Source organism: Ciconia boyciana, chromosome 2, assembly GCF_034638445.1.
Source record: "Ciconia boyciana chromosome 2, ASM3463844v1, whole genome shotgun sequence".
Taxonomy (NCBI): Eukaryota; Metazoa; Chordata; class Aves; order Ciconiiformes; family Ciconiidae; genus Ciconia; species Ciconia boyciana.
In genome coordinates, this window is record NC_132935.1 from 142542452 (window position 1) to 142569971 (window position 27520).

Genomic DNA, 27520 nt, shown 5'->3' on the forward strand with positions numbered 1-27520 from the left:
AGTCCAGACAGAGTAATTATATGCTGCTTTCTTTGCTTGTACAGTATTATATCTATTTTTTTACTTATTCTAAATCAGTGTATGATGCCAAGTCCTTGACATACACTTTTTGAGTTATAAACCCACTTAATTAAATTACGCTTCCCATTCTAAGAGGGGATCTGGATCAGTTAAACCACCATAGGGGCTGGCTCTGGAGCTGGACCATAATCACCCTTGAGGTCCAGAAAAGCATGTGCTGGAGGGTACCAGCTGGGAGAACTGGGAGTTAGGCACTCCAGATGTGTGTTTTCCCCCATGGAGATGGAGTAGGTCAGCATCTGTTTTGTGATTTTTTTTTTCTGCGGTGAATTTCAATATTTGTAGGAATCGGCTCCCTACAAAATGTTCTCCGCATCAGAGACGGGCTGACGGCGTGCCCAGCTCCTCCGCACACCCTGCCCGCCTCGCCCCCCTGCCCGTGCCTCTCCAGCTGCAAGCCTGTCGGGGCAAAGACTTTGCTGGGGGGGGGATTCTTCAGCAACGAAGTTTCTTGATGCTTCCCGAAAGCATTCACGAGCGCTCACTTCCTGCCGGAGCTCTGCGCTCGCTGTGAATGGAAAGTAGCGAAAAAGCACAGAAGAATCCGCGTTTTTCTGGAGAAAAAAAATACGGTTATTTCCCAGGAAGGGGAAAAAAACCATCAACCCACAACAACCCAAAAGGGTTATTTCCCAGCGCCGTGCACGCTGAGCCCTAGGAATGAGTCAGGCTTCTCAGTGCTGCCGCGGCCGGCTGAGCCCGCGGCCGTGCAGCGCCGAGCACGGCGGCGGGGCCGGGGCTGGAGCCGGGGCCGGGGCCGGGGCCGGGCCCTGCCGGGACCCCCCGGGGCGCCTCGCCCCGGGCCATGCCTGGCCGCGGCGCTCGCGGCGACCCTTGCGGTATGCGGCTGCCTTTGGCAGAGGCACATGAAGGATTTCATTGAGTGTGAAGACAGAGAGCAGAGACAGAAAGCAGAAGGAGGCGGCTGCAGCCTTTGTAGTCGGGGAGGAATGCGGAAATGTTGAAGCACTATGTCAAACTTTTTTGAAACGGGGTCAAGTCACATTCAGCCAGCGTGGGAAAGCAAGGGAAAAAAAAAAAGTTGAGGAGAGGGGAAAAAAAAAAAAGCAAGCTGCTGCTGCTCCCAGGCTGAACAGAGGCCGAGGGAGCGAGCGAGGAGAGGCAGCGCAGCGGGCAGCGGCGGAGCAGCGGCAGCGCCGAGGGCCGGTGCCCGAGCCCCGCACCGGCAGGCTGCGGCCGGCGGGGCTGCGGTCGCGGCGCTGCAGCTCCCCGGGGGCCGCCGGCCGCGATTTTTATTTCGCGTTTTCGTTTTCCCCGGGCAGGGTGGGGGCGGGAGGAGCGGGCTGGGGGACGAGTGCGAGCTGCCTTCTGCGCCAAGGTGCAGCCCGGCGGCGGCGGCGGCAGGAGGATGCGAGCCGAGGGCGGCCGAGCCGCGGAGCAGCTACCTGTGTGGCCCGGGCGGCCGCTGCCGGGACCTGCCGGAGACATCGCCATGTGAAGGGGCAGACCCCGGGCCGGCTCTCCACCCCGCCTCGCTCAATGGGAGGTTTGTTTTAGGGAGGACTCACCCCCTCCCTCCCCAACACCCCCCCCCCCCCGGGGCTGAGGATTATTTGGGGATCTGGTGGCGGTGGAGGCGGCCGTGGCGCACACCAGGTAACGCGGCGCGCCCATGTGCTCCGCGCACCCGGCCCGGCGGCGTGGCCCACACGCCGCCCCCCGCCCGGCCCGGGGAGCCCACGCCGCGCACCCCCCCGCGGACGGCACCGCGGACGCGTCCGTTCGGCGGCCGGGGCCGGGGGCAGCTCGCCCCGCGGTGCCGCCGCACCCCCATCAGGGTCGGCGTGGGGGTGCCCCCCGTGTCGGGGCCGTGGAGGGGGTCGCGGGGGAGGGGGCCGCCCTCCCGGGGAGCCGCCGGGGGGGTCCCCTCAGCGTCCTGCCGAGAACCCGAGCCGGGCCGTCCCCGTCCCCTGCGAGGAAGCGGGGGGACGCGGTTCCCCGCGTGTCCCCCGCCGCCCCCCCCCCCCCCCCCGCCGCGTGTGGGGCGCGCGCGGAGGGGAGCTGGGCGCCGAGGCGGGCGGTGGGGGCCGGGGGCCGCCCCCGGTGTCCCGCCGTGCCCGGGCAGGGCCAGCGGTAACTTTCCACCGGGCGCAGCGGCCGCGCCGAGCCAGGCCCGCCGCCCCCGCGGCCACGCACACGCGCGTCGCCGCTGCCCGCCGCCGGGGGGCGCCCTCCGCAGCGGCGCGGCGCGGGGTGCGGGGCGCGTGTCCCCCGCGGCGGCGGGGACGAGGCGCGGCGGCCGGCGCGCGGTGCCGCCCGGCGGGGCTGCGGGCGCGGAGGCGCGGGGCTGCCCGCTGGGCGGGGCGGGGCGGCGGCGGCTGGTGCGGGCAGCCGAAGCCGGCGGGGCGGGGTGGTGCCTCTGGCTGCGGCCGGGGAGCAGTGGTGGGCGGCGGGCGCAGGTTGCCTTCAGGTCGCTCCTCTTTCCGTCTGCAGCTGCGGTGTGAGATGAGCGCAAACGTAAAACAGACCTCTGGCTGTATGTGTGGGTTCAAGTTAGGGGATCCCGAGTGAGCTGTCGGGGACACCTCAAGCCTAGGACGGTAAAAATGCAGTGTAGGAGAGGGCTACAGCCCCGGAGGTCGCAATGTCTTTATATTAAAAAGAGGCAGGGGGAAGGGAGACGACTGATGCGGAGCTTTGTGAGGGGAGAGGATTTGCCCAGAGTCCTGCAGAAAGTGGATGAAACTGGATGCGGGAGGAAGCGCTTCTGCTCTCCAGCCTCATGCACTACACAGCAGAGCGTGCTGTTCCTGAAGCCCATCTTTCATCGTGCTGTTCTGCAAGGAACTGCCAGTCGCACATCCAGCGGTAGCAGTATCCGCGGCCAAAACCCTTGCACGTTCATAAGTTTGCTAAAGCGTACATTTCTGAATCTACCTCTAGCACACAATGCTCGGTAACATATTATTACCGTCATTTAAATATCTACATATTTCTCCTCCCCGCCGGCGCTTTGAGGCAGGAACTTGTCTCTTGCAATGTGTTCGTGCAGGGCTTAGCACAGGGGCGAGCAGATCAAGGCTGAAACCTCCAAGTGCTATCATTTACAAATAAGTAACAGTAAGATAGCATGGGATATATTTCCAAGACCCCACCGTGTGCACTGAAGAAACCTGTGAGTCCTGCAGTCCTGACATAAGCTCCTGGACATAACTTCCTCTCGCACGTGCACAGGTTGCTCTGTCATCCCCATCATTCAGGTCTCACAGGGTCCTCGTATTCAGCCCATTGCTCAGTAAAATCCCACAGCACGTGGTTGCTCTGTAGCTGTGTGTTGTAGCCTTCTGTGCAGACCATGATAACTATGTAGTGTTGTATCAGCCATGCAGGAACGTTGATACATGTGTCACCCTGGTGGTTCAACGTCTTCCTTTGCACCACATTTTTGCTTTGCTTGTAGCTATCTACTATATCAGCTTTATTTTCTCAGGTTTTGAATGATGCAAAGTAATGAAGTAAACTAAACTCACTTTTCTTGCTTGGTTTGTCCTCCAGATCTAATTGGCTTTACACAGACAATGCTCCCAAAGACTGTATGATAATTCCCGGTGGCCAAAAGAGGAGGCACATTGGGGCCTGTACAGAAGAGGAACGAGGACACGAGGGCAAGAGCTTCCTACTGCCCCTCTGGCAGAGGTGCCAAGTGCGTGGCGTATCTGCAACGCGAGCAAAGTACTAGTTTTCAGAAAGCGAGCGAGACCCAGAGCTGCCCCAAGGCGCTTGGAGCACGGGAGGAAGAGGAGCAGCGCCAGCATGGATAAGGACAGCACAAACCTGGCTGACCAGCAGTATGAATGTGTGGCTGAGATTGGGGAAGGAGCCTACGGGAAGGTGTTCAAAGCCCGAGACTTGAAGAATGGAGGTCGCTTTGTTGCGCTGAAGCGGGTACGGGTGCAGACCAGCGAGGAGGGGATGCCGCTGTCCACCATCCGAGAGGTGGCAGTTTTGAGGCACCTGGAGACGTTCGAGCACCCCAACGTGGTCAGGTGAGGAAGTGGGGCAGGCGTCCCGATCAGCAGGGTCCTGGTTTTAGTACATGCATTGGGCAAGCAAGAGCTTGGGTACATAAATGGACTGGACACTAGTTTGGGTTTGTGGATGAAGTGAGCACTAAACTGTGTACATGAAGTGTGGTTTGAGGTTTCAGCAGGCCATGGTGCTGCCTGCCAGACCTCACCTCATCCCTGTGCATTGCCTCCCACACACACAAACACCCATCTCCAGAGGCATAGGTGTGTGACTTAAGTGTTTGAGTGGATGGGCAAGGAGCCATATATACACTATTTCCTCAGGCATAAGAGAGAATGAAAAAACCCCAGCATCTCCTGGTTTTGTCTCAAGTATTAGTTCTGCCATCTGCATCTGATTTTAGCAGCTCTATTCTTTATCGAAATGACAAAGATTATAAGAGCGGTAGTGGAATGTGCGTTCCACCTTTTTAGATGCTTTTATAAAGAGTTGTAGATCATCATGTTAAAGAGAAGTAACAGCTTAAGACTTCAAGCTTTGCAGGCGGCCTTACGGTTGAATACTGTTTCACTGGTACTAATTTTACCGCGTGCTGATGATTGTACTACCAAGAGTGCAACAGTACAGATGTCAAGCCTTGCTTGCAAAATGATGGCAGTGGCCCCAGGATGTCCTTTCTGTCATGTCGGTAGCATAAACCCCAGATAAATGACCTGTGTTCTTGAACAGATTCTCTCAGTGGTAAGGCTGGCCCTACTGTAACCTCTTACATTTTTCTATAGCTGGAAACTTCCAGCAGCCTGTGAGCATCTTTTATTAATATTATGAACTGTAACAAGTAAGCTTCACTTTGCAGATACCCAGGTACGCAATGATTTGAAACTGGTCAGCATCTTGCTGATGGTGCTGTATTAACAAGAATATTTCCTGTTATTTGCATTGCTGTACGCACATATTGCATAGAAAAAGGAAAATATTGTCTACCTCACTAACATCAAGACTCTTTCAGTCCTAGAGAAATAGACACTCTGAAGTTAGAAGTGACCTTCAAAAAGGACTGTAGCTGTGATCCTCCTGTTTTAGGGTCTGAGATGAAGGGGTTTATAGTAGGTGCAAGAGGAAAGGTGAGACAGAGAGTAATATTTAAAATACAAAAGTGAATAGCTAGAGATAAATTCATTTTTGTTCATCTCAAGGCAATGTAATACAACAGTCTCATTTCTGTCTAAACTGAATAGGCAAAGCACGTGTATTCTGAAATGCTGATAATGGAGTGCGCATCATCGATTTCACTGCAGTGAGCGATGGGATACAGGCTGCAGCTCACACTTTCCATTGCTAATCAAGCAAATCCACAACTTGATTAATAACCATTATTTTGACTGGCACCTAGTAATGCCAGAGGCTTAGTCAATAAATTTCAAAAGTGGGAGCATCTTTGTGTGGACAACATGTTGTATTTGATCACCGAATCAAGTGGCTTGGTTTACAGAGGAGTGCACACAAAGTTCTTCCTTGGCAGTAGAGAGATAATTGAGAGTTCTCAAAATCTCTGAAATCCAGCCCAATAATTTATGAGACTAAATGAGGATTTAGTTGTCCAGGTTTAGACATTTACGTATTTGAAAATTGTAAACCTTGTTTGGGAATAATTCAACACAACAATACTTACGAATTTTTCTGCCATTGAGATCTTTCCATATAAAGTAAAGGATTTTTTTTAAGAGCTTTTTAATCCTGAATTCAGCAACATCATGAAAATAAAATTATTGTTTTCCAAAGAGCTATTTGATGAACTGACTATCCAGCTGCAGGCTTGTTTTGCTTGGGTTTAAGTGCAGTGCAATCTCGACATAGCATTGGATAAATACAGTGAAGCTTAAAATATTTTTACAAGTTTGAATGAAAATTCATTCTCTGCAAGCAGTTAAGTAATTCAACCAGCAATACGAGAATGTAGTTTCAATATAAAAATCTCTGAAAGTGTGTTCCAGGTCCTCATAGTGGTGTTGTGAAGCCTGTACCTTTTGCCATAAGCATCATTTCAGATGCAAGGGGTTGGTCTGTGATACATCAGGATGCTTGGGACCTCGGCTGCACACCTTTTTCCACAAACAGGCAGGGGAATATAAGAAGCAATTTCAAACATTATTTCTTCTAAAATGTGAGGAATGCTATTTAAAAACTTTGCTCTGTTGTGCATGTTTTTAATCTGTAGAGCAGATGAAGCTATAAGTAGCACTTTGGTGTGACTGAAATCATATCCTTATAATGAAAGATTATTTGAAAATATTTAAATGCCCCAGTTGCATTGCAAAATAAGGTAGAAGAGCTTGTAATTTATTGAAATTAAAGGTCTATTTTTGTATTATGTAGATAGAGAAGGAAATACTGTAAAAGAAGATCTGCAATTTTAAGCAGCTGACCTAGCTGTACTTAATTATTTAACTTACTATTCTCACAAAAATGTTCATTGTTTGGGCATACATTCTGGGAACTGGTATCATGGCCAGGCCACTAAATAAAAATAATGTCAAATGCATTGTCTACATACTGGATTAAAATGTACATCATTTTCAGAGCACTGGGATAACAACACAAATATTTAAAATCAATTTTTTTTTATTTCGAGGGGACGTCTAGCTTTTTTCTGAATATTACAGGCAACTAGCCTGAGAGAAATAAGTGAGAACTGCAAATATAATGTTGAATCTGTTACCTCTGAGTAATGGCATGTGTGATCTGTGAGTTGCTCAATGCAAACCGACAGTCATTCTGTGAGTCAAAATTTAGACAGACTTTAAACAGATGAGCCGCACATGCCCTGTGCTCGGCTGTGGTACTCTGCCATCAGCTGATGGCAACGGCAGAAATCACAGGCCACATGAACTTATGGTGAATGTCATGCTGAACTCAAATGGTAGGTCTGGACATCTCCAGAGAGTACAGTAAGGAGCTCAGCAGTCCAGGGCTTCTCTGTCTCCATGAAGTGGTGCTGACCGTGAAGAACAGTTTGGTAAGGAAAAGACCCGGTACTTGGTAGGCAGACGTGGAGCTCCATGGCTTTGTTGGTCACAGAGCCAGGATGCAGGACCAGCATTGCTACTGCAGCCCAGGTTTGTCATAGCGGTCACAGATTCCCTTCCTCTAAAATCCTGAGAAATGCTTAGAGCCAAAACTGGTTTCCAGTGCTTGGCATTGGGGATGGAAGAGAATTTTCTCCATAAAGCAGAAATGTCTAAATAGCATAGAATAATTTTAAACAAAGTATTTCTCATATTTTTCCATGCTACTGCATGCTAATTATGAGAGCTTTGTTTCGCGTTCCTTCTCTCCAAGTCTATCGTTTCCATATTCGTACAATGAAGAGATGCATTTTTCGCAGCAGAGTTGCTTTTACAATGATAGATAATGAAGTTAGATAAGACTTCACTGCAGAATAAAGCAAAACAAGGTGCAAGATAAGAAGTGAAAGGAAGTCTAATTTTCATCAGAAAAGTGATCGTAGAAAGTCTCTGGACTATTGACTGTAATGGAAATAAGGCCTGGAGGACTGATCTAAAATCTTGTAAGACTGTCAAAAATAGTATACAGAAAGGCATGGGGAAAATACAGTTAAAAGGACTGATATGCTTAAAATCCTCTCCTGTTCACATTTGCCCTTCTGTAGAGTTCCTCTCCGTCAGGACACCTTACTCTGTTCTATTTATCTTCACAAAACAAAGTAAAAAATAGAATCTTCAAGAGTAAATCTTACTGTGAATTGCTCTAAAATGAGGTATGTTGTAGGCTTTGAAATGTCCTTTGTAACTGGTAGGATGATTAAGGTGCTCCTCTAGCTCACCTTTCAGATAATAAGATGTAATGCTTTACTAAAGCTTTACTATATACAGTAGTTAAATCTGGCAAAAGTTGGTCCAGCACTTATGTAGCTTAGTGCTGTTCTGTTTGGGAAAAATGAAATATATGTAGACAAAGGACAGACTTTGCCAGGAATAAATGACATATTAGATTCAGGAAATTCCTGTGTGTAAAACTGGGAGTATTCCCTGCTGCAATATATCTGTAAAAATTCTTCTTGTGATTATAATGCTAAATTCAGCAATATATAGTGTTCATTTTATCTCTCTCCTGCTGGTAATCAGATGAATAATTTTCCCCTAATGTTAATCATCCATCAAACTGTGAATTTGCACTCTGGGAAGGTGGCATACAAGATAGAATACTGTAATTCTTGCCGTGCTTGTTTTCTAACATATATATATTTAACAGTTTTAATAGTGTTAAACCTTAAGCAAAAAGGGCAAACCTTCAAAGCTGTATATTTTTGCTTCCTGGCTTGTACTTTTTTATAAATACAACTTTTTTAGTATTTTCATGGGTTAGTAAGTCTTCAATTTTAAAATAACCAAAATTATATTGAATATAATCTATTAGAATATAATCTAATCTGGGTTATTATTTCAAAGATAAGTGTCAGAAATCTTGCCATTCAGGGTCATCATTACCATATAATAAGGAATTAAAAATCTTAGTTCTTCCTGTTAACTTGCAGAAGAGGTGCCCCAGCTAATTGACTGAGGTTTCACAGAATGATCCACCTAGCTGCAAGCGTAACTCTATTCCTCAGTCTTTCTGGTATACGGATCAGTGTGGGGGAAACCCAGTAATTACGAGTATTTGCACAATTATGCCATGTTCAAGGTTTTATGTGATTTTATATCCACGGAAATATAAATGACACTGTAAACTGCCCTCTGTGGTACAGCAATACTGTCATGTTGCTTTTTCCCCGCTTTTGCAGTCCAGGGGTCCATGCTGTTATCTCTTGGTTTGAACTTGAGTACTGGATGGAGCCCATCAGCTGATTGCCTCGGCCAGGCAACCTGAGTGTGGAGGGAAGAGGCTGGGGCACACTTGACTCCCCCATCCCCATGTGCCCTGACATAAAGACCAGCACTTGACTGCTCAAAGGTCCCAGAAGTGTATAATGGCTTGGTGCTCAAAATTGCGTTATACTTAGACAGTGTCTTTTTATAAGTGTCTTAAAATTCCCTGTCTAATCTGATAGAGCATTCAGAACGTATCTGTAGCAGCTCATCAATAGCTAGCTAAACTTTTGCAAGGCAATTTGAACTTGTAGTTGTTTTGCTTTGTTCTGTTTGTTAAACTGAAATTATACAGGAACATACAGAGGGAAAAGAATTTCAAAGTGCAGTAGCTAATTTTGTTTCTCTTTCCAGTTTGTGGTAACGTTGATATTGGCCGCTGGCTTTATTACTGTACTGTTAATAAGTTTAAAGGATGATCTTCTCAAAATCACTGAGATGTTCCATCCTGTCAAGTGAAACATTTCTATTTTAGGGGGTGTTTGTCTCCAGTGAATTCTGCTTCCTTCCTTACTTCCTTTTTCTGCCAAGCTACCATTAAACTTCTAGTGTGTGACATCATTCGTACAGATCAGCAGTGTGCTGTATTGTGCCATACAATTTATTTTTGTGTAGCACCACTCATATGGCATCTGGCAGGTCCCTGGAGAGAAAGAAAGGGTTACCTCTGCATTGCTAGGTGAAGGGATTGTCTTGCATGCAGAAAGAGTAAAATAAGATGCAGGGGTGGAGTGAAGCAGAAGAAACTGAACTTGAAGTTTGCCAAGGTTAAAGGGATTAATGTGGCAGATGAGTCTCAGCTGAGGTAGAAGAGGTGGATGAGTAATGGGAAGGAAAAACTGAATGAGCTTCAGAGTCAGTTTTAGTCTAACACAAACAGGATGGTCTTCAAGGCAGACATGAAGACGGGAAGTGCCTTGGTGGGAGAGAGCATTTCCAGGCTGGAGAGTGGTGGTGGTCGGAGGGGAAGGGAGATGGTCCCTGCACTGACCGACCACTGCGAGGAGGAACACTGCAAAGGTCTTGGGGAGGAGGGGACAGCCTACCTGGAAACATGGCTTCTCTCATGGCGAGAGGGCAAAGGGGAACGATGTGGCTGACGCTGAACAGGGTTTGGCAGTAGGTAGGATTTGGAGAAGTTTGTTAAGTTGGCAGAGGACATTGTGAAGTGACTGCACATGAATGCTGGCCTGTCATCATCTGCTTGCAACCCTACAGTACACAGAATAAGCACGTACAGGGAAAAGAAGTTATATTCTTCCTGTCCATATGAATTGTTTATTAGTAATGCATGTGATGATTTAGTTTGAATACATGGTCTGCCAGAAACAGGACAAGATAAGAGCATGTCAGGAAGGAAGGACTGAATATGGAATAGCCTTCTGAGCCTTAGGAAATTCAGTTTCTGGAGTGAGTACAAGCTTTCTTCGAAAAGTATTTTATCTTATTCTGAATCTAAGCTTTTTACAAAAAACATGTTTCCAGTCTTTGTGGGAGTAAATGTTAGTCATTTTAGATTATGTCCAGTGCTCCCTTCCTTCTTTAAATCTGTGCATGGTTATGTCTATGCTGTTCTTCAAGAGATCTAGTCTTGCTGGGTCCTGCCCAGAATGGAAAACCATTACGCCACAACCATTACTGGTGACAGCCTGTGATTGCCAGGCAAAGTGTCGGCATCCCCTGGACTTGGGTCCAGGATTCAAAACTGAGCCTTGAAAAGGACAGGAAAGTGGATGGTCCACCCCAGCAAACAGGGGCCTGGGTAGATTAATTGGGACTTTCCAGTTTGCTTCACAGTACCTACCACCATCTGAAGTGCAGAACAGAGCAGGGAGAAGGAAAGTGCCCACTTTCCAGGTGTTTGAAAAAGAGTAGGCTGGAGGCTATGACTTAGCAAAGCACTAAGTGAAGTCACTCAGGTACACTTGGTGGGATTTAAGACATTGTTTGAAGTTTAGCACAGATGTAAGTGCATTATCGAGTAGAAATAGCTATGATATTACATATACACTGAATTTTAAAATGGTCTTCTGAATAGAGTTCAGGGACAATATACATAAGAATATGAATCACAGATATTGATTCTTATTCATGTATTACATTAACTGAAGCCTTATTTCTAGAGAATTTTTCTATTAAAAGTTAAAATAAATCATGCAGAATAAATAATATAACTATCCTGATATAGCAGTAACGTGAATTTGGCATCAAGAGTGGTTATTTGTCTTTGTAGTAATTCTTAGTTGACTTAATTTAGTTCTGAAGTTCTAAAATTATTTTATAAAGTTTCATGACCCTAAATAAAATAGAAGTTGCTGTTCATTCCAAAACTTTGCAGATAAAACCAAATATAGAGCATTTGGTTTTTACTCTTCATATGAAATCTAGTTGTTTTCCAGTTTTGCTGAACAAGTTGATTCTTAATGATCTAACAAATTATCAAAAGATAACTGTGCCCATATACATATATAATTAAGCTGTGTTTTTTCATTCGAAAGAGAGGAAATTTCTCCTCCTATATCAGTTCTTCATATGATTTTCTTGCATTCTGAAAAATATTTTAAATTACGCATGCGTGGTTATTTAACAGCTATACCTTTAAACTAGAAAGCATTTGTATTTAATAAACAAACCACTTTAGAATTTTCCAAGGAGTGTTTTTTTCCATTGTGTACTTTGACATTTTTCATTTGGGAAACCTCCATTTGGGAAGCTTTTGATGAGATGATCATCAAAGAGTGGAAATGTGACTGTTGATTTCCGAACTGTTTCAAAGTACCTCATTGCATCCAGATTATTGCATTGATTTTCCTATTTATTTATTTACCCTTAGCCTTTGAAAATTTGCCCCATCCTTAGAAAATGTTCACAAGGAAATATTCCGCTAAATAATCCTTTTAAAATCAGGCCTTAAAATTCTAACAACAGACTTGTGTTTTCTTTGGGCAGAACAAAGAATGTTTTATATGAGTAATAAGAAAGTCTTCCATATGATGCTTTAGATGTCTTTTTAGGGTTTTAGAAGAAGATGGGTCTCTAGCCTAAGAAGCATCCCACGTAATTTTAGGACCAGGTGATAATTTCGGATACCTAAATAGAGGGTGTACTGGAATGTGCCAATTTGCTGATATTGGTAGAGTTGCCCTGGGGTAGATTTCCCATGATGTACCTAGCAAACAATTTACAAACTTAGCAAAAAGTTCCATACTGTTTTAAAAGCATTCATGCAAACACTGACTGGTTATCACTCTGGATTATCATTAACAGGTGACTGATCTTTTCTTAGTAAAAGAAAATAAAAAAATAACTCGCATATGAATTCATCTTTGCAGGAATTTCCCATATTTAATGATTGAAAACTCAGTTCTAGTGCAGATGAATCATACTGAGTTTAAATGAAACCCATTGAGTTTGGACTTTTGCAACATTAGTCAGTGCAGAATGTTACATGTTTTGATAGAAACAGAGAAAGGAAGTGAGAAATAGAATGCAAAAACCTATGTGATTTTTTTCTCTCTTTTATGTGAAGCTTTGGCTAGTCTTTTAATATCTATTTGAAGTGTGGTCACTATGATAAATAACTGAAGGTGTCTGTTGCTGTTTAACAGTGTCAGAGAATTCACTTCTTCCTGAAATAAATTAATTATAAACTGGAAATTTCAGTACTTTGTTCACTGTTTCTTAAGTTAGCATATTTCTAGGAGCTTTCTGTGAATGTAATTCCTAGCTGCACTGGTGCTTTTGTTTCTCTTCATCTGTGGAGCCAGGGCTCTACTGTAAGGATAGAATTCTATCACTATTTTTTTTTTTTCCCCACATTTGATGTGGTATTTTGCATACAGCTGCAGAGTAGACAGTTACCTTTGAAAAGAACATTTGGCTGGTTTAATTTGATTAGAGCAAACCACCTCAATCATTTCTGAACTAAGACCGTTTTCATTTTAACTTGGCAGTAGGAGTTGGGAATGTACTGACTGTGCTTAGATGTTTGGGGGAGTTCTGGTTTGGATACACAGCTACCGCTGAAGAGAAACAACCTTAGAGGACTTGCCCACTCTGCTCCTTCGCCATAAAAAGAGGGCTGTGAAGCCATTGACTGTCACATTTAACTTTCACTCATTATAACAAGGAATTGCACTCCTTGTGAGTGTTTCTACAAAAAATTGGAAACCTTTAATGCATAATGCATAATACATAATCATACATTTTAAAAAAACCCTGTGATCTTAAGAACAGATATAGGATATGAAAGTCTTTTATTTACAACAACTTAAACAACCCTACCAACAGCATTTTGAATAAAGTTAGAATAAAATCCAGCATATAAATAGAAATATGGTGGGTTTCTCAGATATATCGTATCAATGTTAAAATTGTATCCCTTTTAGTAAGTCTTAGTAAGATTCCCACATTCTGTCATTCTCCTAGCTTTGACTTTCTACCCCTTTTCTCATCATATAAAAATATTGTGATGGTTTTTTATGTTGCATATTCAAGATGAAATTAGATTCTTCAGATTTACAGCATTATGTATTATATATGATTTTTGCTTTTCAGTTGCCCTCACTGGTGATCAAATCATTTTCCTAGAAAAAGTCTTGTGGGTCTCTAGAATATCACTGTGTCTCATAATAAATGACAGCCCTTCAATAAATTGTAGTTGGATGGTATTCTCCAGAAAAGAGAGTTCTGATCTTTAAGTGCTCTGACTATGCAGTAGTGGATCATCATATATACAATATTTTAACTAGCAGATTACAGTTGAAGGAAGATCTTCTGGTTATTCTTGTAATATGTTCTGAAAACCAATATGCACAGTTAACTGTTCATCTGTGTGGGCAGCCTAACACTCACTGCTAACGGGGGAATTACATCCACATCTCCCAGCTAATCCAAGGATGCAGTTGTAAATTTAAGGCTTGAGTTTCTGCTGGTGAAGTTAAAGTCCGTAGAGCTACACTGATTCAAACAGCTCTGATGGTTCCAATCATAAATTCCTAATGTTAAGATGAACAAAAATGCGTTAGGACAGGCAGACTGTGCAGAGGCGTCCCATCAAGCATGCACATTTGAGACTTTACCATTCAGATTTTAGGTGCTGCAACTATTGAGTTTACCAAACTGGGGTATAAAAATAGTTCTTTCATTAGGTGGTTTTTCACTGATATGGACTCAAAGTTTCTGTTGACCTGTTTCACTCCTCCTAATTACATTCCCTTTTAGCACCACAAATAATTCCTCTCTGCCTTAGTAAGTACCCTCGGAAATATGGGGTATCTATCTCTATGTTGTCACTTAAGCAATTTGTACAATGCTGTGCTTACCCCCGAACTCCAGGTTGCATCACAGACATGGCCATTTCAGTGCCATGTACATCTCCCTTCTTTAAGAGAAAATGCTTCTATAGCTACAGTTAGAGACTTTCTGATTGCTGTATAGCTTTGAAAGTTTATGTCTACCTTGTTATTCACTAGCACAGCACTAGAACCTTTATTACTGATTTCCAGGTTTCTTCAGGATGGTGCAAGTTAATGACCTGTATTATTTTTCTCTAGTAGGAAGTAGGTTATAAGGTGAATCTCGTTTTGCTAATGTTATCTAACAGCATACTTTGTTTGTATTTGTGATCTTTACAACATAGAGATTGAGCAGCACCTGCACTTTTAATTAGTGTGTTGTTTATCCTTAGATAACCTTCTAGATTGTTAATGGAGATAGGCCTACCCACTGATCTCTGCGGTTTCCTCTCAGACATCTCTAATCAATTTGTTGCCTTAATGTTCATCTCTGCTTTTTATAAAACGCTGAGCAACAAGTTTTGATCAAAGCAATATACCCATATCCAGACAGGTTTGAATCAATGACTATAGCCTGAAAATCAGAATTAAATGTCTCATTAAACGTAAAAGATTTGGCATTCTTGGAAGGGCCCAAACAAGTTAGTACTTCTGCGGAAGTGAGCACCTGTATCTCTTCATTGCATGGAATCCCGTTCATCACATTGCCTTTACGTTTGTAACATCATTAAAAAAGAAAAAAAGAGCATTACTTGGCATTATGTAATTCTATGCTGCTTATTATCCATGTTGCCTCTCTTCTTAAGAAATCAATAAAGTTTTATTGCTTTTTATTTGGTGAATTAAAACATCTTTCAGAGATGTCAGTTATTTCAAAACCAAATCTTTATGCAGTAGTGAAAAAATACAAACAGAAATAGACTGGAACTGAAGACTACAGCAGTACAACAGCAAGAATAGTTAGGAGTTGCACAGAAGAGCCAGGTAACCCATTTAACTAAAAATGAAAGGTATTTGTGGCTATAGATAAAACCCAGATAGGCGAATAACACTGATGAGGGAGTCTTTTTAGAAGACATTTTAAGTATATTGGAATGTCCTAAATCAATAGGATATTGTGATGTCTGTAAGAAAATACATTGCAAAGATTTCCCGTAACCCAAAGTTGAGAGTGGACAAGCCCATTCTGCAGAAACAAAACTTAAGTAATGAAAAGCAAATTTAAATCTTCTGCCATCCTCTAGATCAGTGAAAGGATATTGAGTGTATAATTCTGGAAAGTCAACTAAGTTTACTAAAACAGTAATAAAGAACAATTTAAACTACTGTTCATACTAAAGTGGACAAATGAGACAAAGTTTAAAGACAAAACTTGCAGACACCATCAATGAAGCAGCTGTTCCTGGAGTACAAGGAAGAGAGATCACTCTCTGCATAGCCTGACGTAACTTGCAGTAGCTGGCTTAAGAAATTCTTATAGTCAAGACACACAGTCACAGTGACCACAATAATAAAATCTGATATATTTGGGAAAGGGATGGTTCCCAAACTTGATGTAGCAACAATAGGCTTTAGAAAAGAGAAATTAATAAACCAGAGGTAAAAAAAATTCAACAGTCAAGAGGAAGGATATGAAAATGCTTAGATTTAGCATGGTAGGTACTTAAATAGAGATTTGTAGCAACACATTTTGTCACTTGGGACATACACCTTTCCCTGGTGATGCTCTGTCCAGCCACTGGAAATCCTGGCTGCTGCTTTGGATCTATAGCCTCTTCCTGGGCACTAGATATAGCAGGACAGTTTAAACGTATGGATTCCTCAAACTCTCTGGAGGGGTGGGGGATGTCAAAGGGAGTCACCAAACTTTCTCTACCCCTTTTATGACTCTGCTCCAGTATATCATGATGGATGCAGAGAAGGTACACATAGCCATGTGTAAAAAAATAAAACAGGAATGTAAGATAATTGTGAGCAGACATCTAACTTTAACCATCTGAATATTAAAAGTATGCACCATCCTAGTCATTTAGAGTCTCCCCATAGTGACTGCAGAGAGAGGATGTGCTTTCTGAGAATAATTCATCCCACTCACCCTCCATACCCACCCTGGAGCAGACTGAATTGCTCTCTGGAAACGCCTGCCTCTCTCTGGTTGACTGCAGAGAGAGCCCAGGTGGCTAATGCAGAGTGGACACCCAACCATAGCCTGCTACCCAACCACAGCTAGATGAGATTAATGCCAGTATGGTTCACGTTTGAAAGTGGAAAGTGGAAACACTAGGAGGGAGTTTGTACAGCAAATAAGAGAAGTTACAAAAGCAAATAGGAAATTATTTTAGGGGTGGGGGAACAAAAAGCTAGTATTGAAATCAGAGGGCACTTGAACTATGAGAAATTAGAGGAGGTAATCAAATAAGAAATTACTATTATAGGGGAACTTTTTTTTTTTACCAAAGTCTATAGTATATGGATTGTTGGTAAGGGTTTGTACCAGACACTTTTTTTATCAGTTGGCAAAAATGATGTACTTTTTTTCCTAATAGCAGAGTGTGGGTTTCTGTGAAATGTACTGACTTCAGACAATCTGCTTCTAGTTTGTGCTTGGCGTTAAAGTACTAAGGGGAACAGGATGTAGCTGGAATGGGTGGGCATTGCCTGGTTACCCTGTACCCAATTTTAAGCTCCAGCAGCAGCCATTTTGGTCAAAACTTGTTAATCTTTTACAAGAGGAAGAAGAGTTGCTGAAGACAGGTGTTGGAGATGGCCAGTCATGCAGCCTACCAGTGATTTGAGGCACCTTTCAAAGCTTTCTCACATGCAGTTTCCCTTGCATAATTTTCTCATTTCCCTTCACTCTGCCATACTGGTCTTATACAGAATTTGCCACTAAGTGGGCTAATTCTCTCATTATTGATAAAATTCTGGTGCTACACCTAGTTTCATTGCCTCCAATTCCTTTGAGCAAATGATGTGATTGTACAATTGCAAGTAGTGGGAAAATTCTGGTGCCTAACTTATATTCCACTCTGAATTATCCAAGACCTGAGTGCCTGGAAAGCAGTGGTACTATACCTTTATCTCTTGGAATATTTTTTTTTTAATTTGAAGTTTTATTTTTCCATAATCTTAAAATGTGTCAGCCCACATTGTTTGGTAACAGCCTGCAAAATTACAATCAATCAATAATGCTAACAGATTCTGCTCCATCATTTTTTATGTTGAGTGTCTGTTGGAGCTAGCTCTTTTATAGCTTGATTTACAAAGCCTGAAAACAGCTTTTTTATTATGGAACCGCCAAGACAACATAATTGTAGTAAAGCAAATAAGCTGCTCTATTAAGCTGTTTGGATATGCATATTACTTATGTGTGTGTGTATATGTGGAAAAGAAAAACCATGAAAATTTCAAGATTTGACTGCATTTATACCAGGAAGTTCAGAATTATTATTTTGTAACATGGATGAGGATTGTTAGACATGCCGGACTTCAATTAGTTTAAAGTCTGTGCCTTCAAAATGTCTGAAAAGTTTTCTTTTTTAAAGTTAAAAGAAAAAAATGAAAGGAAATGAGGGCAAGCCAGGAAAATAACCATCCCAAAAGCTAATTGTTTTTAAAAAGTTACATGACATTGAAAATTGGAACTTGGAACTGAAATGCCATCTCACTCCTAAGTATAATAAAATAGTAAATTTTATTGAATGTATTCTGGAAAGAGTAAGTGAAAATTATAAAGCCTGATGTGAGTGGCAGAGAGCCCAGGCAATATCCAAAAGAGTAAACATCTAATGGCTTAACCTAACTGGGGCACAGTCCGCTGCAGCAGGCAATTGAACAGGGGATGTCAATATTTAAAAGCAGCAGAACTAATTTTTGAAACAGATGCCTTTTTTTCGTCCTGTGTGCAGTACAAATATATATTTTTAAAGGCTTTAAGGAATATTTAGATGATGGGATTATGTGTCTCCTTTTAATATTGACCCTTTTTTAAATTTTTCAAATCTTTGAAAATTTAAGGTCACTTTGATCTTTCTTCTTTCAAGCATGAAATTGCCATCTTTAAATTGCATTATTCACTCAGTTCCAGAACTCACTCATGCCAGAGCACATCCTTTATACAAAAATGCTGCAATATCATCTTGTCAGCTTTTAAATGGAGGCTCTTCTCAAAAGAGACTGTTGAGTTCTTGAAATAATGTAACTAAAATTTTCTGAACGGACATGATTATCATGGCATTTCTAGTATATTGATCACTGTCACTTTCACAAGCCTGAAAAAGTGTTCTTGTGCTTTGGAAAATCTAAATCCATGTCACTTCTCTGCCTTCTGGAGTGAAATCATGCAGACTATACTGCGCTTAGATCAATAGTCATATACCATAGGGGCTTGTGTATAGAGGAAGTCATGGAAATGAAGACTACTGTGTCTTCCTGGATTTAGCAAAAAAAAATGCTCTACTGTGTATGTTTCTTCCAAATGGACTTGAGACAGTTATTTCTCAGTCAAATATTTTCATAATCCAGACACAGATTCTTATTTCAGAACATATAGATGCCAGTTGTGATGTTTGAAAACCAAGACATGCCTGCATGAAAAGTAGGTAAGGGAAATCATCAGAAAGTTTGACTTTTTCTTCACAGAAAGTCACTTCAATTCTGTGATAACTCAGAAAGCAGCTGAATGGACCTTTATAAAACATGTGAACTAAGTCACTTCTAAGTGGAGACAGCTGGGGTCTATTTAATATCCTGTGTAAAATGGTAGAGGTCAGCTTCCTGGAATAACTTAGGAGTTTTATTTCACGAACACCCTACTGCTGCAGGGACCTGGGGTGACGGTGAGGCTCTCGAACTAAAATGCGCCGTAAGGAAAAGCTGCAGGGCCGTAGCTCTCGTTCTAGCTCTGCATTTGGTGCGGGATGGTAGGAAGCATCTCGTGGCCTGCGGTGTCTGCGCATCCTCATGACTATCTGTCACGTGGGTGCTTATTAATGCAGGCAACTAGTCTCATTTGTTTCTTCCAATCCTATATTCTTATGATTTAGGCATTGGGATAGTAATTGAAAATCATTGAGAAGTGACACTTTGGACAACAAGTGATTCTCAAATGTACTGACAACCCTAAATACCTAGGTTATTTTGTTATGTAGGACCTTGATTCCTAAATCACTTAACTTATCTTGACAGTTTTATGATGTCTTTTTTTTTCCCCTTGCAATTGCAGCCATATCTTTACTATCTAAGATTGTACATTTCCTTAATGTGTTCCCTGTATCTATTGAGTTTAATTACTCTTGACTCCTTGAGTTTGGAATCTGATTTTATTTTCTAACCCCTGCTATTCCATTATATATTGACCACGTGGGTGAGAAAAAATATATTTGTCTTTGTAGGCCAGTGCCACTGGTAAGTGTTCACCACACACACACACAGAAGTTACACCATATAGAAATTGATATACATCATTGATAGTCCAGTGACACCTTAATTAAAAGCCTGTGGTGCAACAAGCATGAACATTCATATAGAAATTGTACATAAATAATGATGTCCAGTATGATTACATACATTTCACGGTGTGAAAATTTGGCTTTTCCTTGACTACATATTTAAATAGAAGAGAAATGGAAGCTCTGAAGAAGAACTAAGAGGGGTAATTGCTTCTGTTAGATGGAAAAAAGATGGAAATTGAAAAAAAAACCAAAACAGTAGTGTGTCACTGGAATAGGCAAGCTGACCACAGCCAGAAAAGGCTTTTGTAGACTGTGCTGTTCTGTGGGCCCTGTATGGTTTGTAGTGTTGCCTGTTCAGTCAACTGTACGAAGGCTCAAGACCATCAGCTGTGGTATAAGTTTCTGTGCTGTTTCTCCGAACAGAGGTAAACAGGATGATTGTAGGGTTTCGGGATAGATACTCCTTCAGCCCTTGATGTCTCTTGACGTATTCTTGAAATGAAAATCATTACATTAATAAAACAATTCATATATGGCTTAGAAAGGGTTAGAACAATTTCCATCTCACCCAGTATTTTTCTGAAGTGAGAAAGAGCAGATAGCTTAGGGAGAGGTGTAAGAGCAGGACAGACCAGAAGTGATAATTCCTGGCAAATTAAGGCTCGGCAGTTTTGACACCAACTTGCTCTACGATCTTAAGTAATCTGTGTCCACTGCTTTGTAAGTCCATGCAGCATTTGCAAGCAGATGTGAGCCAGCCCTGCCTCATTCCCAGGCAGATGCCTACTTGCTCTGCCGGTGCTTCGAGCCAGCTGGAAGCCGCGTAGCCATGTTAGTGCTGCGGAGCCTCAGCCATTACGCTCTGCTGTCCTCAGATCTTCCTCGGCTCAGCCTGAGCCGACGCTGGCTGCCTGGATGTCGCAGAGCACGCTCTCCTTTGCCTGCAGAGCTTGGGTAGATGTACTTTGTTTTCATTTGCCTAGACGTAAAAATGTTTTAGCGCTCCAGGAACCAGACCTTGTTTTGCAAGACTTATTATAGTTTGCTCATTTCTTTCAGAAATGTGAAAGACGTTGTTGCAAAACAACCAAAATACAGTTTTGTCATGTATTTACATCTGACATACACTATCATTTACAAAATGCTGAATTTGTTTCAAAACTATCCATGCGTTAAAATGTAAACCCTCATCTCATGCTGCTAAAAGACGACCCAAAAGAAATAGTTGCCTTTGCCCTGAAGTAATAAAACAGTTGAATAAAATTTATTGCCAGCTCAAAATGCTACTAACACCTCATTTTCATTGCCAAACTCTGCAAATAATCTTTAATTTGTTTTCTTTTACATATGTGTGCAAGAGCTTAAAGGAAATACTTAAAGAGCTGTATAGGCTGTAGAATACTTCACTCCATGTGCATTTATCTTTAAATAGCTGGCTCACAGTGCTGTGTAAACTGGCTGGAAAAGGAGGAAACGTGTATTAGACATCTACCTGAAGAGCTGGAGGATTAAAGCACCTGAGAATCTTACAGAAATAGACATTTTTTGTTTTCTTTGCATGTGCTATGAATTAATTTAAAATAAAAAAAAGGCAGCTTAGTAGAAGAAATGACATGACAGCCCAGGAGCTTGTATGGCCACGTGTGAATGGCTGTGAATGGGAAAAAGAGCAGCCATTAAGTTCACATTTTTAAAAACTTGGAAGATGTAATGTCTTAAATTCTGATGAAACGTGTAAGGAATTTGCATGCTAATGGAAATGAGTATCCTTTTTTGTGTATCGAGTGTGTAAGAGCAATTGCCCCCTGGCTAAATTTATTAAGCCAGAAAAATCTTGTAAATTTCTATTGAAGATTTATTAGTCCCATTTGTTTCTGGTCTGTACAACATGGATATTAAACTCAATCCTGCAAGTTTGTCACAGGTGGAACTCCCTTTCAAATTAAAGGAAATTCTGGACCTGAGCCAAAGCCAGTTAAATCCGTGTACTGACTTCATGAGGCCTTAGGTAAAGGCTCTTGTGTGCAGAGCTTTTTAGGATTGATCCCGGTCTGTGGGAGTTGAGTGAATAGGACAGAGGCATTTGCAGTGTCTTTTTTTTTTTTCTTTCAACTTCTTTCTCATTTTGTTTTAAGTTCCTCATGAGAAGAAATATTTTTAAATATCTTCAAAAATCAATTGAACATAATGTGGAATCCCACCAAGTAAAATTGCTCAGTTATAGGCTTCCTGGGAAGGAGTCTTCTCTCCTAAATTCAGTTAAATTCAAGCATCTTGTCTAAATTAGTCATCTAGGTGTCTTCCATAGCAAGCAGGGAGAGACAGTACCCCTCAGCCCGAATGATTCAGCCAACCTACTTCTTTCCCTTGAATATATGGAGGCCTACACGACCCGTTCAGACTAACCACCAAACTCCTGAGCAGCTCCATACCCGAGTTGTATCTCTTCCTCAGTAGCTGAGAGGAGAACTCAGCGCTCCACGAGCTCTGCTAGGCTGTTGTGTAGATGGATGGCATTTGAACTGTCTGATGATGGGTAGCCAAAGACAGCTACGTTCAACGGAGTTGTTAATTTTCTTGCAAGCCTTAAATCTGCCTCCTGTATGTGCTGAATTGAAGTGTTACCTTGACTTTGTATTCCCTTACTTTTGACGCTTCGGTTTTGGAATACATATCCCCTCACTGTTTTCTTTCTCTTATAAAGTTTTGTATTACTCTCTGCCACTCAGTTTTTCTTTTAGAATGCAACTTATAAAGAAGAGTGCAATGTTTAGGTGCATAAATCTGGCTGCCTCCCAAAACCTGGCCAAATCCTGTTTGTTTTTCTTATCCATGTGAGCAATCGCCTTTGTCTTTTGATTTTTGGAAATCACCTGAGTGCTATTTACTTTTGGGCAGATGGGATGTGATTCGTAGCACATTGAGCGGTGGCGACAGGACTCGGTCCAGTGCCTCTGGGAGGTCGGTTGAGTTCACTGTGCTCCCTTCCAGGTTTTGCTGAAGTGAATGGAGGAATTCCCTTTGTCTGAAGTTAATGGTGCCCCTGGCATCACGGCACATGGGCTTCTTGGGAATACATCTGGCATCAAAGCCTGATCAAAGTCATTCCCCATATCAAGTGTAGCCAAAAAGCACTGCGAACTGGGTCTCTATTTTTATGTCTTTTAACCTCATGCAGGACAAGCATGTGTGGAAATCAACACACAAAATGTAAGACACCTTTTGGATTTTCACTTGGTTTATTGCTGAATGTGGCAACTGCGTTCGCCGCCTAACCACCATGCTTGTGTTGGAAGTGGGTGGATACGTCTGGTCTGTTTTCAGGAAATTTTGAGCAGTTCTAGTGAATCCATAAACAGATTCTTTCAACAGATTTAGGCATTTTTTAAAAGTTGTTTTCATGCAGTTTAAATATCTGGTGTTAAATTGCTGTTTCCGTTTGTAAGATAACAAGAACTGTTCGTATCCATTGCTGTTTTCTAGTCCCCTGGGTAAACACCGGGAAAGCAACGGTTCACAGTTTTGTTCATTTTGGAATTTAAGAAAAAACAAATATTGTGATGAACTCTGTGGAACAGATCATGAACATCATTTTCAGAGATGTACAGCCATATTCAAGAATTAACTTGAGTCCTAAAGGTAATTAAAAAGTTAGGAAGGAGCGACTGTGGTACAGATAAGGACACTGAGGTGCAAAAGAGGAGCTCATGTGCAGGGCCCCCAGTTGCAGAGTTCTCACTGCGTGGGTAAGAGAAGCCAGACCAGGAACCACAAACACCAACTACCATAGCAGATACAGGTTTAAAGGCCATACAGGGATTTACATTGCTCTGTCCAGGTAATGACTGGCTGAGTATAAGGAAGAGAAAAATGACCTTTTTTGGCCTTTTGTCTTTCGTTCCATGTGCACAGACAATGAATTCTCTTTTTTTCTTTTTTCTTCTCTGCTTTCATTTCTGAAAGATAGCAGGCATATAAGGGAGATGAAGCTTTAGGTGATGTATACTTCCTTAGAAGTCACTTAGGTTATTTGCATGGTGGAATTTAAGCGCAGCGTAAGTTCTTTGGTAGTTCAGGGCTAGTGGATCGTGCAAGATCAAGATCTATGACAGGTTTTTTTCTGCACACTACTAGCCTAACTCCAAAATTGCATTTTTGTACTGACAGATCTCAAAATATTTCTCAAATTTCTCAAACATTGCTCAAAGCCTGTGTTATGTCAACTGACTGTGCTGTCATAGCAATAAACAAACAGACTGTAAGAAGTTTGCACCTGATTTCCCAGAGTGGTGCTTGTTTCATTCTCTTACCAAGGATTTTCTTTGCTATAAGGTCATCTAGAGAGCCAAGAATGTTGTATTTAAGAAATGATACATAATAATAACCCCAAATATAAACAAATGGGCATGACAGTGAACCATGCAATGTTTTACTGTGTTTTACTCCTATGTTTACTAATTGCTTTCTGTTTAATACATGGATATACAGCATGTTACATTAAAAAGCCTACAGATTTCCTTAATAATTGCTTGAATACATTAGAAAAACACAATTCAAAGGACTAAAAAGAATTAATTTGGTTTTCAAATTAACAGCTGTCTTTACTAACATATACACTATTTATTTACTTTGTGCATATCAGTATTGTCAACTTTAGCCAATTTAGCCTTTTATTTTTCTTTAGGCTTTTTTTTCTGCTGTTTTCCTGCTCTTTTGCTTTTTCAGTGGAGTTCACAGTATTGTTGAACCGAGGAAGTTTTCCCTTTCTAAAAGTCAGCTCTTGATCCTTCTTTGAGAAACACAGACCATTTGGTCCCATCTCTACCTATGAAACATTGTAGAAACGTATTTTCTTACAAGGCTTTAATGTGTCGGTGTCTCGCAAATCACTACGACGATACATTCTCGGAGGGTCTTAATCAAAACTGTTGTTAATGCCAGTAAAAGAACCACAGCAAGACATTTTGCACCTAGTGCTCTCTCCCCTCCTCATCACCATCCCCATACCAGCTTTGGGCTCCTTTCAGCTACTACCAGTACTGGCTCTTCTTCCTAGGAAGTGGTAGCAACATCATCAGGGCTCAGGTGTATTTGCACCATTTAGCAAGCCCCCTTACCTTACTTGTTCAACGGCTCTGACGACTGGATTTGCCCTTCAGAAGTACTATCGGTCAGGCTGTGGTTGCTTGTATTCCTGAGGGCTTAGCATATGCTGGAAGGTTAATTCAGATTCAAACAGAGTCTGAGTTTTGCATACAGCTGCCATCCCCCAGTAGAATTGTGGCTGTAGAGTAACCTGGAGATCATTCAGGAACAGCAGTCCCTGAATTGATGGTAAGCATCAAAACAGTAGACCTCTTCTGTCATCTTCTACAGTACCTCCTCTTGTTTTTTAGGTTTCCCCATGCATCTCTAAAAAGCAAGAGCTTGGAATCAAATTTGCATTGGAATTACTTACCACTTAAAAAACACTGGATCAAACACCTCAGGAACTGCTGTGATATTGCAAGGATTTAAAAAATTATATGAGATGGTACAAAGTATCAAACAGGACATTTGATTTTTTGCTGTGAATACTTTTTATATGGAGTGGAGTGTTATTATTTCCTTTGTTATTTTTGATATGTTGGCATCACCATTAAGTTTCAAGTGTAGATAGATTAGATTATTAAGCTACTAAAGAATGAATGATAACTTATACTGTTGTAAAATCTTTCGAAGATGAGTTGTTGCTTTTATTTAAATCTAGGAGAGAGATGATCAACCTACTTAGATTTAGATCCTGTAAGTTTGGCACAAGCATGAATTAAAAATATAAACTGAAATGTGGAGTCTGTAACAATCAGTTTGACTGTGAGCTACACATGAATAAAGACTGGATTTTGTTGTATCCCATCTTGCACCAGGTACAGCTGGGAGTCCAGAATAACTTCTGTACTCCTTTCATTTGAATTAAACAAAATCAATATTCAGACATAAGTTTTATTTACATGTTGAGCAATTTAGGGAATGTGAAAAGGAATGCAGCTTTCCCTGAGGAAGGTATTCTACAGAAAATCTAAAACACTTAATAAAAGATGCACATGCACTGCCAGTGAATCGGAGCATCTTTAATTTGTACTCTGAACTGGAAGCTTCTGGAAGCTTACTGGAAGCTCTCAGTACTGTATAACGGCAGCGTACATGACTCTGAAAGGCAGTGTACGTTTGCTTGCTCGAGGATCACATGAGAGCACTATGAATAGGTCAGACAGCTATTGCTGATCCTAAACAATCTGTCAGCGACTGTCTTCGTAACAGGCCATGTTATTTTTCTGATCTGGGGGTGACTTGGCCTGTCCCTTGCAGAGAGAATCTGACAGCCTGTTTGGTACAGCAGTGCACAGGAGTAAGCGTAGGCACCAGCAGGCTGGTATTTTCCTTCGGTAATGGCAATTGCTCAGTGTGTGGCCAGTTTGGATTTAAAATCGATTGCAATGAGATGAAGCTGTTAATGGACTGGTGAGGAGTTAAGTATTTCAAAAATTGGTGAGCTGTAGGATGAGTCCTGAAAGTGAAGTTCTGCGAGGCAGGATATTGTTTGAATTACTGAGCCTTACCAGATCCATTTCTGGTCCTTGCCTATTAAAAATAATCTCCCTTCGCAAAGAAGGTGAACAAGAAATGGCAGTGTGAGGGCTAAAAAAGACAGCATGCTGCTATAAACAAAGAGGTGCAGAGAACGTCCTGTCAGGCGTATTTTTCCTTGAAGTAAAGCTCTTAACAACTGAATCTTTTAGTGCCTTGGGTGGCACAGTGAGTAAACGTACTTGGCCTTTTCATCTTTTGGGCACAAATCTTGGCTTCTGTTGAAAATGAAAATTAGTTTTGGTGGTTTCATCGGAGCAGACATTTGTCTGCATCACAAAACCATTCGGTCTGGCACCAGGGCTCGTCGTTGCTCGAGTGGGGCCCAGCGGAGGAGAGCAGGGGTGTTGCAGGTCAGGGCTGCAGTCGGTACTGAGCGTTGAAAGCTTGCCCAGTCAGCCCACACTATCGGACTTTAGCCAGTGCTATTTACTTCGCTTTCAAGAGCATCTATTTCTCTCTGTCACTTTCTCTGTCTCTCTTCCTCATACACACTTAAAGAACAAAAACATCTTTTATACAGCTAAGCATTTTAAATAATTTTTCCAAGTCAGAAAGGGAGAAAGACTGGAAAAAATTACAGCACAAAGCTCAGCTTGCAGATGAACGATTGCCTTGTCATCCTAATATCCCCCTTCCTTCCCTTAAACCTCACTGGTGAGTGGGATATAAGCAAGAATATTGGCTGGGTTCTGCTGGAGTAGGTCTCCAGGATAGGACTTTCTGCTGCCTTGCTTTCCTCATGCAGTTGCTTCTTCGCGGTAGCTCCTTCTGCTCTGCACACAGCAGATAATGAATGAGTGACTGCAGAGTTGAGAACATCTATCTGCATAACATCTGCCTGTCCTAGATAAATTCATTTATTTTATCTGATGTTATGTTCTGCCCTTTTCTGCTATTTGCCTGAAAGAGGTTTCTTCTGAAGACAAGAAGAGATCCTGCTACTCTTTCCTGGAAAGGTAGCGAAGCAGGAAGAATGTTCACAAACTCCAAGAACCCAGTAAAAATGTAGAGAATAAGGATTTGAGATGTAAAGTTGCCATGAGCAGTGTAGAGATACCCAAGCTTATTTTCATTAATCAAGTTTGACTCTAGGCATCTGACTGCTGCTGGATGGAGCTCACGGTGGGCTAGTTTACACTGCAGGCAGTGCTGTGCTGCCATGCTGTATGTTTTCGGTACT

General features: G+C 42.1%; 1 protein-coding gene across 5 annotated transcripts in view; it reads left to right on the top strand.

The window, feature by feature from the left end:
* Positions 1-773: 773 nt before the first annotated feature.
* The window catches only part of CDK6 (cyclin dependent kinase 6), a 143111-nt gene continuing 116364 nt past the window's right edge, over positions 774-27520 (top strand). Inside the window, exons 1-3 of one of the 5 annotated variants that reach the window (XM_072854264.1) lie at positions 974-1588; positions 2706-2937; positions 3598-4088. In XM_072854264.1, the coding sequence (XP_072710365.1) occupies positions 3856-4088 (233 nt within the window). In that variant the 5' untranslated portion in view covers positions 974-1588; positions 2706-2937; positions 3598-3855. Of the gene's footprint in view, positions 921-973; positions 1699-2705; positions 2938-3597; positions 4089-27520 lie in introns of those variants that run through there. The other 4 variants (XM_072854266.1, XM_072854262.1, XM_072854267.1 and 1 more) reach the window with 4 other exon arrangements.